The sequence below is a fragment of the Rhea pennata genome, chromosome 27, assembly GCF_028389875.1.
Source record: "Rhea pennata isolate bPtePen1 chromosome 27, bPtePen1.pri, whole genome shotgun sequence".
Lineage (NCBI taxonomy): Eukaryota > Metazoa > Chordata > Aves > Rheiformes > Rheidae > Rhea > Rhea pennata.
The window spans coordinates 5,783,021-5,796,548 of record NC_084689.1 but is presented as its reverse complement, the minus strand read 5'-3'; the positions used below and the strand labels follow the sequence as shown (position 1 = coordinate 5,796,548).

At 59.0% G+C, this 13,528-nt stretch overlaps 1 protein-coding gene across 2 annotated transcripts; it reads right to left on the bottom strand.

Annotated features, from left to right (window-relative positions):
* Nucleotides 1-3,574: 3,574 nt before the first annotated feature.
* Nucleotides 3,575-12,815, bottom strand: ZNF414 (zinc finger protein 414). Of its 2 annotated transcripts, XM_062596217.1 has the most exons (9): nucleotides 12,738-12,815; nucleotides 8,919-9,096; nucleotides 7,612-7,719; nucleotides 7,175-7,282; nucleotides 6,701-6,806; nucleotides 5,918-6,456; nucleotides 5,373-5,423; nucleotides 4,433-4,591; nucleotides 3,575-4,075 (listed from the first exon to the last, which is right to left on the bottom strand). In XM_062596217.1, the coding sequence occupies exons 2-9, from the start codon at nucleotides 8,986-8,988 to the stop codon at nucleotides 3,999-4,001; spliced, it is 1,218 nt and encodes a 405-aa protein (XP_062452201.1). In that variant the 5' UTR covers nucleotides 8,989-9,096; nucleotides 12,738-12,815; the 3' UTR covers nucleotides 3,575-3,998. The 2 variants fall into 2 exon arrangements, with proteins under 2 accessions (XP_062452201.1, XP_062452200.1); XM_062596216.1 differs by lacking the exons at nucleotides 5,373-5,423; nucleotides 12,738-12,815 and having other exon boundaries at nucleotides 8,919-9,089.
* Between the last annotated feature and the right edge of the window lie 713 nt (nucleotides 12,816-13,528).

The following is a 13,528-nucleotide window of genomic DNA, read 5'->3' as shown; positions in this document are numbered from 1 at the left end:
AGGGTTATTTATCTGGGTGGAGGGGAGGGTGGGGATGGAGCTGGGGGCTCTGGTCTGGGAAAGCTCAGCAGAGGAGTGATAAAGACCAGTAGTGTTAAGAAGAGTCCCTGCAAAGGATGTGTGCATAGGAGCTACGTAGGGATGGTGCAGCCCTCTGCTCTGTGGTGCTACTATGTCTGCTTTTGGAAACAGTATCAGCTGAGCAGCCAGGTTTGCGGTAGCTGCAGCAGCTGTTTCTGGTGAGCCAGGAGCTTGATCAGTGCATGCGTGTACCTTTTTGGTCTATAAAAATGTTCCTGGCTAAACATTGAGAAATAACTCAATAGACCACTTCTGCCAGAAGCTCATCTCCACTGAGGATAGGGCTTATGCCTTTAGGGGTGGCACAGGGTCAGGAAGAGGTTAGTGAGTAAGTGTTGGATCTGAGGGCAGGTACCCACACTCCTGTGCCTTGGAGAAGGAAACGGAGTATTGGGGTTTGAATACAAGCTGGGGAGGAACCCAGCAGTGGGCTGGGCTGGAGGATTCAGTGCTGCTGCCTTACCTGCCAGAGCTGGGAAGGCTGAACTGCAAGTTGCACCTGATCCCGGGGATCCAGGTTAGTTCCTCTATGTCCTGGTAGGGATTGGAGGCGTATGTCTCCTTGCTGGGGCTGCCTTATCTTGGCCTGGCTCTGTAACGAGTTGCTTTTCAGCCAGTTCTCTGCAGTCATGGCCTTTAGCTTGGGCTTTTGGTTTAGTGAGCTTCTGTCTTGCCTGCTCAGAGCCTGGGTTGAAAGCGGGGGGCGGGGGGGGGGGGGAGGAGGTTGTACTAGTGCCAGCCTGAGGACCTAAATGGACAAGAGAGGGGGAGGCACGGCAGTGGTGCAGCCGAGCGTGCTGGCTGAAGGGACTTGTGTGCTTTTCCGGAGCTGGTCTTCTAGCCCTGCTGGCAGGAACATCCCTTCTCCACTCAGCCCTTCTTCCCCACCCCTCCTGCGAGAGGCCTGCACCTTTCAAATACAGACATGCTGCTTATCTTCCCACCCCAGACTCAACTGCTGAGGCTGCTTCTGCTGCCAGCTGTGAGCCCACCCACTGGTTCATGCTGCTTGCATGCCTTTTCCATGCTTGCGGAGGCAGATGCGCTGGCACCGTGTCTATCCGGCCAGCCGGCTTTGCGCTTTCCCTGTTTTCTCTCCTTTCTAACCATCCTCAGCCCAGGCTGCTCCTCTGTGTTGGAGCTGAAAGGTAAGGGTGCCTGTGTGGGCTCTCGCCAGCTGACTCATCCGGGGCGTAGTCCCCAAGGGGGAGTTTGGGGAAGGTGGTGTGGCCAGGCTTGCCTGCACACATGGGTGTAGCTGGTTTGGGAAGGGTGGGGACAGGAATTAACTCGTGGCGCTCTGAGATGCTGCTCCTCTGTGCGTGGAGGTTGCAGAGGGATGAGGGGACTTGTGTTCCAGCCACCCTGTTTTCTACCCCTTCCTAAACCTAGGAGTGTGGGGCAGACCCATGGAAACTCAGGTACTTGTGTATACCCTGCTGATCCAAGTATCTCTGGGGCAGGGGTCTGTGCTCATTGCCTGCTGGAGTAGGAAGTCAGCCTGGTGTGTGGGGAGATGGCAGGGCTCCAGGTGTACTTGGGGTGAATGCCCCTATGAAGGGGTGTAGCTTGGTGCTGGTTGTACTGGAAAGCCCCGAGCGTTTGGGATGGCAGGGGCAATCTCCCCAGAGCTGTGCACGCTCCAGCTGCAGCTGTGTGTGTATGTGTGTGTGTGGGGGGGAGCCCCAGGCTGTGCAGCAGCAGTGAGCAGGCTTTAGATGATGCTTGTGGCAAAAACAGCTGGTTGGAGAAATGCTCTGGACCCTGTGAATGAAGGAGGGAGCTGGAGGAGGGCCTGGAGATGCTGGCCGCTCACTGCTGTCATTGCTTGGTTCTGACAGAGGCGAGGTGGGCTGGCTGCTAGGTTGCATGGAGGCATCCTGGGGAGGTGTGTGGAGAGGGTGCTTCCACCACTGGGTGTGCAAACTGGCACAGGAGCTGGATCCCCCACCCGCGTGCTGATCCTCATGCAGTCAGTGGCGTGCTGGCTGAGGAGTCTTCGAACTTGGTGCTGGAGCTGCAGCCACTGGTCCTGGCCTCTGCGGCTGCTATCCGCACCCAGCCTCCAGCTGAGTCACAGCGCTGGCCTGCAGGTTGTCCTCCCTCTTAACTGCAGGGCTGCCTTTCTCCTTTCCTTCCTCACAGCCTGCCGTGGCTCTGGTACCATCAGCCCAGGGTTGGGCATGGCCTCTGGGCTCAACATCTGGATGCTGTTGGAGCAAAAGGCTGGGGGCAGGCTGGGGTTTTGGCCTCCAGCCAGCTGAGATAGAACTGAGCGGGGTGCTGTGGGCAGGGTGCCTGGGGAAGGGCTCAGCACCTTCCCAAGCAAAGAGTTATTCCCAATAAATGTGAGAATGCAGGGCAGGCTTGATCCAGTCCATAGAGGAACTAAATGCTTCATAAACTTCCTGAAGTCCTAGCACTGATTTTGCTTCTCCTGGCTGCTGATTCCCCCAGGGAAGGGGGTGGTGGTGGAAGCAGTGCTGACGTACAGCACCGCATGTGCAGGGTGCAGAGCGCAGCGGCAATGGAGCGTGGAGCTGGAACCTGGAGCCACGCGCGCCTGGGGTGCCGCGCGCATGTGCTGGCCTCCCTTCCTCTGGCAGGGGCTGGAGCCTGGCCAGCGGCGCTGGCGTGATGTCGGGGCCCTGCAAATGGGGTCATGCAGCAGCATGTCTCTGCTCAAACTAGTTTTGGAGTATGGCAGCTGGCCAAGTCCCCTCCCTGGCAGCTGGAGCCTGGGGGGGATCCTTCACATAGCTGGGCCAGCGATATTACCTGAGCATGGGTGATCCTGGCAGCACTGGGGTAGGAATGTGTGGCTGTGCACCTCCTGTGGCCACTGTCGTGGGGCAGGAGCTGGGCCTGTGGCCCCTGTAACAGTGCTAGGGCCTGGGGATATGCTCCCCCCCACCCATGGACGGGGCTGTGATTTGACTGCTGCCAGCTCTGGAGCTGTAGTGCCCCAGGCTCTGGACCAGCAGTGGAGAAGGGGCCTATTCTCCCCTTGCTGCCTGATGCTGAGCTGGCTCCTAGCACCACTGGCTTGCAGTGCTGGAAGGCTGGTGAGGGCGGTGGGGGGGTGGCGGAGGTCTGCAGCATCCTGGAGAAGAGGAGTCAGGTCCCTTGGGTGCCCTGGCTTGGTGCTGGGATGCAGACAGTAGAGGTTCAAGCTCTGCTTTCCTAGAGCATTTTGTTACGAGGGACCCTTCAGCAGATGGCAGGGAGCACCCTTTGCCCCCTAAACCTTCCCTTTTCCTCCCTTCCCTGCTGCAGTGAAGCAGGGGACACCCTGAGCTGGCAGCACCCCCCCCTGGGTGGGGGCTCCTGGTACCACTGGGACCCTGCCTCATGCAATGTCCTCTTCCAGCTCTGCAGCTGCCGGCACTTCCTTCCTCATCCCCTTATTGCCCTCCAAACACCGTGGCTCCAGCCCCATGTCATGGAGCCGAGCGGGGATGGATACACGCTTGCCCAGCCACCGCTCCTGTACAATTCCCATTTATTATTTAGAGACTTCGTTCCCGAGAAGTCCGCTAACTCCTGAGCAACCTACCAGGCTCTAGCGAGAACCCTTGGATCTGAAGCAATAAAACCTTTAGGGGAGGGGAGAAAGAGAGGCATGAGTTTGCAGGGCTTGGAGCTTTCAAAAATAAAAAAAGGACGAGGAGGGAAGAGTCAAGAAAACAAAAAGCCACCCCCAGGCTGCCATGCTGTAGCGCTTGACTTAGGCTTGTCCCTGTGCTGGGGCTGGGTGGCCATTGCCAGGACCTGGGCTGGGGTCCCTGCCCCTGCACGGGGCTGCACCGTGCCTCCCTGCCTGCCCAGCCAGGGAGGAAGGAAGGACAAGGAGTGGGAGGAGGGAAAAAAAAAAAAAAACAACGAAGAAAAGAGTTGGCCCAGCAGGAGCCAGGGCATCAGAGCTGCGAGTACAGGGTGTTCTCCATCTCCGGCGTCAGCTTCGAGTGGAAGGAGGCGAGGCCCACCCCGAAATCTAGAGGCAGAGGGAAGAGAGGTGTCAGTGGGGCTGGAGCAATCCCATGAGCCCAATTTCTCCCAGCCCCTGCTGTTGCTGCAAGGGGGGGGGGGAGACAACACAAGGAGGGTGCAGTCACCCCACTACCCCCTTCCCCATACTAAAGCGAAGGGTGGGCTCAACCCCACAGCGGATCAGTGCTAACGGCAAGCAAGTGGGGCTATTCCCATTTTTTTTTTTTTAAAAAAAAGCCTTCTCCCCCCAACCAGGGCCACCAGGAGCCCCGTGCTCCTCCCGCTGCGGGGGGGGGGGGGGGAGCACCCGCTTGCCCCCCTCGAGGGCCGTGCCCGCCGATCCTGGCGGCAGCCACCTTACCCATCTCTCCGTCGAGGCGGCCGGGCGGCGGCGGGTTCTTGCGGTGCTCCTCAATGTGCAGCGTCATCTCGTCCCGCGAGGCGGTGGAGTAGGGGCACTGCATGCAGGTGTAGCGGCCCCGTGTGTGCTCCCACACGATGCGGCTGTTGGCCGAGTGCCCTGCAAGGATTGGGGGGGGGGGGGCGAGGAAGGGAAGCACAGCGCTCACTCGCCGTTCCCCTGGTGCCGCCGGCGGGAGCTGTGCCGAGCGGCCACGGGAAGGCGGAGGATGCGACGGCGCGGCCCCGGGCGCTGCCTGTACCTGCCTCGGCCCGGACGCTCGCTGGGCAGGGCCGCGTCGTGCCCGGCTCAACAAATCTCCGAGTGGCTGATGCCACGATGGGGGAACCCAAACCGGGGGCTGGAGCCCTGTGCCAGACAGCGAGCCCCGGGCAGATGCTCCCGGCCCCCAAACTCCCTCCGGGTGTTGCCTCTCCGCATCCCGCGGAGCAAAAGGGAGCCCGTTTCCACCCCGGCAGCACAGTCAAACCCCCAGCCCTGGAGCGGACTGGGGCGAACGAGGGCTCAAGTCCAAGCGGCTGCCGCCTCCGGCCCTTCCCGCTCGAGCTCTGGCACTTCCCATGGGAAGCCGCCGCTCCACCGCCACGGGGCGGGTGAGCGCCCACCCGCCGGGCGCTGCCGCTTCCTCAGCCGACGGCCTCGGGGCTTCGTGATTCCCTGCGGCAGGGTTGGGGGGCAGGCAGGGGGGCAGCCAGCGTTGCCCCCCTCCATATCCCCATCGCCATCCCACTGCAGCTCCCCGCCGGAGGCGGCCTGCCCGTCCGCTCCGGGTTGCGCCTGGCCGGGCTCTCTCCCAGTCCCTGCCGCCCTCCCGGCCGGCCGCCCGCCGCCCCCACCGGCGAGCAGAAAGCAGCCCCCGCCCGGTAGGTGCCAAACTAACCTGGAGTCACTCCTGAGCCAAAGCATGGGAGGAGTGGGCTGACACTCACACCTGCGGAGGGAATCGAGGGGCAAGACAAGCATTAGGCCTTCCCCGCCCTTGAGGGGGACGGGGGGACGTGGGGGGTCGTGGTGCTGGTGGTGGTGCTGGTGGTGGGGGCAGGCCTGGCCCAGGCGCCGGCCGGGCTGAGCTGCGAGCGCCCCTCGGCCCCCCGCCTTGCACCCCAGCATGCTGGGGAGCAGCAGGGCCTGGCTGCCTGGAGGCTTTTGGGCCACATGAGGGAGGGGTCTTTTGGGTTTTTTTGTTTGTTTTTCCCCAATCAATCATCTTTTTAGCTGGGAAGGGGATGGAAAGGTAGGATAGGAGGTGACGAGTGGGGGGTGTTGGAGATGGCCACAGGGGTCTGGGTGGCTCTTGGGGGCGGGGGGGCAGGGAGTGAGGAGGGTCCTTGGCTGGCAGGGTCTCCGGCGCGTCCTCATCCGGGAGCTGCTGCTCAAGGCGGGAAGCAGAAGAAGCTTTGCCCTAAATCGGCCCCATTTTCTCACCTTGGCTTTTCTTCCACACGGCGTTGGAGCCGGGAAGGCCTTGGCTAGGCAGGTACGGCCTGAGGCGATGCTGGACCGAGGTCTGAGGTAAGCTGTAGGGCGAGGGGTGCATATACGACAGGAAAGGCCCTGGCCCCGAGGAATGGGGAGGCCCCGAGAACCGAGTCAAGGACGACGGCCCAAAAAGGTTGGGTTCCAGCAGCGGGAAGGGGTGGGGGGCCGGTGAGACGAGCGGCACGGCCTCCAGGGAGCCGCGGAGGTCGGGGAGGCCGGCAGGGAGGGCGGCCGGCGCTGCGGCAGACACCGTGTCCATGCTAGGGAGGATGGCTTCTTTCTCCATGTGCCGGATGACGCTCTGGAGCTTGGGCAGCCCTTCCAGCGGCTTGGCCAGGGGCTCCTTCTCCAGGGCGGAGGTAGCAGGTAAGACAGGCTTCTCGGCTTTGGGGGCCGGCCCGGAGCTGCTGGAGCTGTCGGAGCAGACGTGCAGGTGCTTGAAGAGGGAGCGGTGCGTCCGGAAACGCAGCAGGCAGTTCTCGCACCTGGAGAGCCGGAGAGGTGACGTGAGTGCTGGCTGCTCGCTCCCGCCCGCCCCGTGCCACCGGCTCCTGCCGAGACCTGTGGTCCTGCAAGCCCCTGCTGTGGCCACGATACCACGCTGTAGGGCTGGGGCTGGCATGGGGCAGGCATAGGGCAGCCCAGACTTGGGGAGCTCCCTGTTCTCCTGGGCTCATGCTGCAATGAGATGGGACAGGGACCCGACATGGGAGGCAGAGCAGGACTCACTTGAAGTAGCGGTTTGGCTTGTAGTGCACCTTCATGTGGGTCATGAGGTCCTGCATGCTGGGAAACGTCTCAGTGCAGCCCAGAGTGGGGCAGTGGAAAGTTTTGCCTGTAAGAAGAGGGTTAGAGAGAGAGTTATCAACACCCTGGCTTCATGACCAGCACCCCGAGAGCCTTCTCAGATGGGTTTGGGCACTAATCCATCACCCTGGTACCAGCCAGGGGATACCAAGCATCTCTGACACCTGATGCTCTCCCAGCTCCTTGCTGTCAGCCCATACAGCATCTCCCAGAGGTATGGACATCTTTGAAACTGGGAAGGAGCACAGTACAACCAGCAAGGCAAGTTTCAAGCCCCACTTCTCTACCTCCCTCCATCGATCCCCCAAAAAGGGCACCATGGAGCAATGTGGGCCTCCTTCCATGGTCCGTCTGATGACACCCACTCTGGGAGGGAGCATGCAAGCCTGGCCTTACCCTCGAGAGACTGTGTGGGTCTGTAGTGGACTTTTAAGTGATCCATCAGCTCCTGCATGCTGTGGAAGGCCAGTTTGCAGCCATAGCTTGAGCACTGGTAGTGCTTCCCTAGAAGAAGAAAGAGCCATTGACCCCAGAACAAGCCCACGCTCCCACTGCTGTCCCAGCTGTCACCCCCTCAGCCATCCCTGCCTAATACACAGGCCAAGATAAGCCCTCCCAAACCCTTTCAGCTCTGCTAGCAACCAGCTGGCAGCTCCAGCTTAGGGCTAAGAGCCACCCCTCCATGCAGAGGAGGCTCCTGGACCTAGATGGGACAGGCCACTCCATCCTCACAGGGACAAAACCCACCCCAGAGCCACTACCATCCACCACAGTAGATGCAGTGCCCTATCCCTGGTCCAGAGAGGCCCCACAGAGCCGCACGCAAAGCTCACCAGGGACAGGCCGGCGTTTCAGCAGCCGCAAATCCTGCACTTGCGCTCCTCCACCTCCGCTCCCTGCCACTGGCACCTGGCTGCCAGACACAGCCGGGTCACTGCAACCTGGCAGAGAGAGTTTTTCCAGGTTAAAATCTGCTAGAGATGCAGCTGAGCACCAATTTGTACATCATCCAGGTTGGAGGCGAAGGCAGCAGCACAAGGACATCGCACCAGAGAGTTGCTAAGTTGCTAAGCTGAAGAGCAATCGCAAATGTAGAAACCCAGGAACGCCTGAAAATGGCACTAACTCCGCCCTCTCCTCCCACCTGCCCTGGCTTCTTTACTCCTGTGCAGCAAGTTAACAAGCCCAGAGCCTGGCTGCCATCACCGTTAATCTGAGGAAGCCACTGAGATGGTACCAGGAAAGCAGCAAGTAAGACACCAGGCAGAAGATACAGATGCCTGCAGCTCATGCTGCTGCTGACCTGCTATGCTACTCCCCTGCCTCAGTTTCCCTTCCTGTTTTATCTCACATTTTGATTAAACTCCAGGTGCTGACAGCACCAGGAGATGCCAAACAGGACAGATTTACGCATACTGCCCAGGCCTGGGTATTGGCACAGCCCTCATGGACACTAGCTACAGGTTCAGATGAGCCACAGTTGGACCTTTTCTGCTGGTCCCCTCCAGAGCCGGGAGGCTGGCTGGCCAGCTCAGATACAGGAGGCTCTCTCGGGGTCCAAACTTTGAGCAGGGCAAAGCTTGAGGCCATCACTACATGCTCAAATGCAAACTTATCTTTCAAGTTGAGCTGAGGTTTCTGTTTTGCAAAGATTGTTCCAACTCACTGTTCCGGCCTCATTTCTACCTGTTATGAATGGAGATCTTAAATAGCCCTGGCATTTCTGGGATCTGGTGGCTTTGGGTTGGATAGGGCCAGATGGCTAGGATCTCTTGAGAGTGGTTAGAAATGTGAGGGTCTTTACTGCAGAAAGAGGTGTTGCTCTGGAGGCAAAGTTTGCTGGCATCCTGTAGATGCTGGAGGATGCCCAGTGCACACATGCACGCACACACATACACAGGCACACACACACGTAAACACACTTGGGGTGCTTCTAGCTAGATCCAGTCCACCCAAAGCCAAGCAAGGGCAGTGGGTGAAAAACACGAGTCCATGAAGCCCATCTGAAGGTAAATTTGGGCAGAAATGGCCCACCCAAAAAGAATGCCCTACATTTGGTTTGGCAAAAGGGACTTCACAGCAACATGAGAAAAGGTTTCTCCCATGCCCCATGCTGCCCCCTGTGTTTTAAGGGACTCACCTGCCCCCTCTCCAGTGTATTTACCGCTCAAGGAGAAGGTAGGCAAAGCCTCGTCCTTCTCCGTCTTCATGGCCTCGCTCTTGATGGGCCCAGGCGAGGGGTAGAGCTCAGGGAAAGCCAGGGTGGTGGTGGAGTGGGCCAGCACACCAGACAGTGCTGATGGGGTCTTCTGGTGGCACTAAATCAAACACAATGGCAAGGGATTAGTCTGGCACAGAGCAACATCAACAGCATCCTCCTCCTTGTGGAGTAGCAACGGTGGCACCAGAGACTCCCAGGCCAGAGCCAGTATTGCAGGAGATCCCAGCTGGCATTTCTAAGGACATGCTGCAAATGCGGCAGTTCTCCCAGCGGGCCTTCGTGCATGTCCCCCTCATCCCCCTCCATGGTGAGTGTGAACCAGAGTTTTGAATCCAGAGACTTTGCTGTCCCTTCCCACTTCTCTCACTCCACAAGGAGTTTCATATCATCCATCAATCCCCTACAAAGCCCATGAAAGCTCACTGGTGTCAATAGTAGCAAAGTAATATTGGAGGAGCCCTTCTAACCTCTCTTGCTCCCAGCAAGGCCTGAGGTCTCGCTGGACACAGTCCTATGGTTTGCGATCCCACCAGCTCTGGGTATGCTGCAAGCCTTGGGACACATGAAATGGGACTCATCTGGACCTCTTGCACTCTTGGCGCTCTGTAGTTTTAACCCAGACCCGTGTAGTGCTTGGTGTCAGCACCCAATCACAGCAATCCCTCTCCCACTGGATCCCAGCCACAGGCACCATCTGCATCTGCTGGAAAGTCAATGCAAAGTGCTGGGATGGGATGATCCCTCCCCACCCCCCCTCCAGTAAGTTGACATCAGATGGTCCCCTAAATTAGACTGGCTCGGCCATAAGGATTCTCAGTGAAAGGCTTCGATGCACAAGATGGACACAAACAATAACCCCCAGTGAAGAGCATCCAAAACCTCCGCCACTTTGGGAGATTTCTCAATTGCATTTTAACATCAAAGTCGTTGCTCAGTTTAGAAGATCAAATAAATACAGCAGTGCTAGGGCTACGGACTGACTGCACCGTGCACTTCTGCAGCTGGTTAGAGGGTTAAAGTTTCTCAAGAGGTAAATTGCTCCCCAAAGCAAATCTTCCTGGAAATCAGCTGTACCCAGCACAATGAGAGCTCGTGTCTCGGGGAGGCGGGTTGGATGCAAGAAACAGGTACAAAGGTAGAAAGAGGAGAGGAAAAACGTGCAGAGCTCACAAAGCACACCCACATCCCCCCATTCTGGTCTCAGCTGGCCATGCTTACTAGTATCTACTCAAGAGGCATCTTCCCAGCTTTTCAGAAAATCACCTTAAACTGCCTGTTGGTGAAGTGCCTGCAACTACGTAACCAAAGGCTGCATCCAAAAGCGCATCCGAAAGGACTGTCAGGAGACCACAGAGCAAGCCGTAACATTCAGAAAATCCAGCAACGCATCCCAACACCTGGTGGTCTCCGGAGGCTCACCGTGCAGCAAGCAGACTTCTGCCCCGAGAGCTTTGAAAGTCAGTCTTGATGCAATGCTGGTTTCTATTTTTCTTTTTCTTAAAAAACCCCAAGATTTTCCTAGTTTATTAAAAAAAAAATTACTTTAAAAAATTGCCTGAGCTCCAGCAGAGCCTTTTGCACCACAGGCCTGGGCATCCTTCCGGTCACATCCAGAGGCCATCGGAGACAATTTGGCACCAGATCCCGGGAATAGATAGCAACATTTAGGACTGATCTGGACTCAGTCTTCCCAGTCAGGGAAACACAGACTTGGGGGAGAAAGGAGTGCTAGAAATTCGTTATTTTGCTACAATTTCTAGGCCTTGCACTATGAGAAAATACTCAGGGAGCATCAAAGCTTTGTTGTTTCAGTTCCTGCCACTGAAATGCCTAGGTGCCATATGGATGCAGCATAAGGGGCTAAGCTAGAAGAGGCAGCCCTGCCTTTATCGTTTTTAATGCTCCTTCTCCCCCCAAAAGGAGATTCCTGCGACCTTTTCTTCCTGCATTTCCCCCTCCTGATGGAATAAGAAAAAAAGAAAAAAAAAAAAAAGAAAAATAAAAAAGCTCCATCCAAATCACTGCAAACTTCATGCATGCACCTTGTCTCCCGCAGCCATGCCGCTTTGCATGGACGAAATCCTCTTGCCCAGGGCTGAATTTGTGGACACCTCCCCAAAAGGATCCCCTTCCCCCCCCCCCCCAGCTCGGCATGCAGGTCCCCCTTCCGGCTTGCAGGGCTGTTGCCACTGTTAATAAATCCAAGCCTGAATGCAAAAAAAAAACAAAAAACAAAAAAAAACCAAAAAAACAAAGCCGCAGGCCCGGTGCGCTGAGCTGGGGGGGGGGGGGGGGGGGCTGGTGCCAAACTCACCCGCTGCAGCGCCTGCAACGAAGGGGCGCCCCGAAAAAAAAAAAGGCATTTCTGGGGGCTGACGGGGAAGGAGGGGAACAAACGGATCTGCAACTCCAGGACACGCAGCGCAACCTGCGGTGCCGATGGCATTAATAATTAACGCAGCCTCGTCTGCCCCATCCGAACTGGGATGTGGGGGGGGCTTAATCCATGTCAGCAAGCGCCGCCACTGGTTGCAAATCCACCTCGGTGGTGTGGGGCTGGGGGGATAGATGGGACAAATAAGCCTATTTGGGCATCTCTACTGGGAAGAGCTGCGGTGCCGCACGCCAGCTGGGAGACAAAGGCGGTGAGCGGCAGGGGGGGGCTCATGTGATCGTTCACCGCAGAACGCCAGGCGTGCTGAGATCCAGGACATCCAGGCCCGTGGTGGTGGCACAGGGGCTCCACATGCCCCGGGGGGGGGGGGGGGGGGGGGGCTCTGGGCTGGCCAAACCGCCCCGGAAGATGCTCCTGCAGCAGAATCGGACGGTTCCAGGCTGCCAGCTGAGTGAGCAGCGGGCAGGACGCGGCGCCACCAGCACCCCTGGCAGCGGCTGCAGAGCAGGGGTCTCACCCCCCCCCCCCCGGGGCTAGCAGCTCCTGTGGCTGGCAGCATCTTGCAGTGAGCAGCCCCCCATAGATAACGCCCCCCCACTCTCAGCCAGCGGCTCCTGTGGTTAGTAGCCCCCCCCCAAGGGTAATACAGCTATGGCTAGTAGCCCCCATGGCTGGTAGCTCCCCCAAGGGTAATATACCCATGGCTAAATGCCCCCATGGCTGGTAACCTCCCCCCCCCCCAAGAGTAATACAGCCATGGCTAGTGGTCCATGCAGCTGGTAGCCTCTCATAGGTGGCACCCCTGTCAGCTAATAGTTCCCCCACAGACAGTAACCCCTGCCGCTGGCAGCCTCCCAAGGGTAATACACTCATGGCTAGCAGCCCCTCCAGTTGGGAGTCCCCCAAAGGTAATACAGCCATGGCTAGTAGCTGCCATGGCTGGTAGCCCCCCAAGGGTAATGCACCCATGGCTAGTAGCTGCCATGGCTGGTAGCCCCCCAAGGGTAATGCACTCATGGCTAATAGCTCTTGTGGCTGGTAGCCCCCCAAGGGTAATACACCCATGGCTAGTAGGCCCCGGGGCTGGTAGCCCCCCAATGGCTAGCAGCACCCCCATAGGTAGTAGCCCCCAATGGGCAGCACCTGGTGCTACTCCCCAAACTAGCACCTCTCCACGGCCGGCAGCCCCCGAGCCTCGTGCCCCCCTACAGCTAATACAGCCCTGGCTAGTAGCCCCCGCGGCTGGCAGCCCCCGCTCCGGCCTCCGCCCGCCGGTTCCCGCACCCCAGGGCTCCCCCCCCACGGGGGGTGCGACCCCCTTCCCGGGGCCGGCTCCCACCTACCGGCGGCGGCGGGGGGGAGGCTGCGGCGGGACCGGCGCCGCCCGCAGCGGCATCAGCGGCGGCGGGGCCAGGGGGCCATTTTCTGCGCGCAGCTGTCGCGAGAGCGGGGAGGAGGAGGAGGGAGGGGAGGAAGCAGGAGGCGGGGGCGCAGCTAAAGGCCGGCCCTGCTTTAGTGTCCCCCCTCCCCGCAGCACTATTTGCCTGGGTGCTTTCGCACACACGCGGCCTCTGCGGCGGGGCCGCGCTTTGCACCCCAGAGCGGGTCTGCGGCTGCAGCACCCCAGGGCCCCCGGAGCACCCCGAGCCTCGTAAAGCACCTCGGTCCCCTCGGAGCTCCCCGATCTCCATAAAGCACCCTGAGCCTCTTGGAGCACTCTGAGCCCCTTGGAGCACTCTGAGCCCCTAAGAGCAACATGGGGTCCTCGGAGCACCCCTAAACCCCTTGGAGCACCCTGAATCCCTTGGAGTACCCTAAGTCCTTTGAAGAGTCTTAGGTGTTTTGGAGCACTCCGGACTCCTCAGAGCACCCCAGACCCTCGGAGCACCCTGATCCCCTAAAAGCACACCAAGCCTCTCAGACCACCCTGAGCCTCTAGGAGCACCCTGAGCCCCTTGGAGCACCCTGAGCCCCTTGGAGCACCATGAGCCCCTAAGAGCAACATGGGGTCCTCGGAGCACCCCTAAGCCCCTTGGAGCACCCTGAATCCCTTGGAGTACCCTAAGTCCCTTGAAGAGTCTTAGGTGTTTTGGAGCACTCCGGACTCCTCAGAGCACCCCAGACCCTCGGAGCA

Bases quoted from the DNA above. Each gene is read 5' to 3' on its own strand.
- ZNF414 (XM_062596217.1), bottom strand. From the start codon at position 8,988: ATGAAGACGGAGAAGGACGAGGCTTTGCCTACCTTCTCCTTGAGCGGT. The intron at 7,283-7,611 runs GTGAGCTTTGCG...TTCTTCTTCTAG, and splicing joins GAAACGCCGGCCTGTCCCTG to GGAAGCACTACCAGTGCTCA. The intron at 4,076-4,432 runs GTAAGGTGGCTG...CTCTGCCTCTAG, and splicing joins CCGCCTCGACGGAGAGATGG to ATTTCGGGGTGGGCCTCGCC.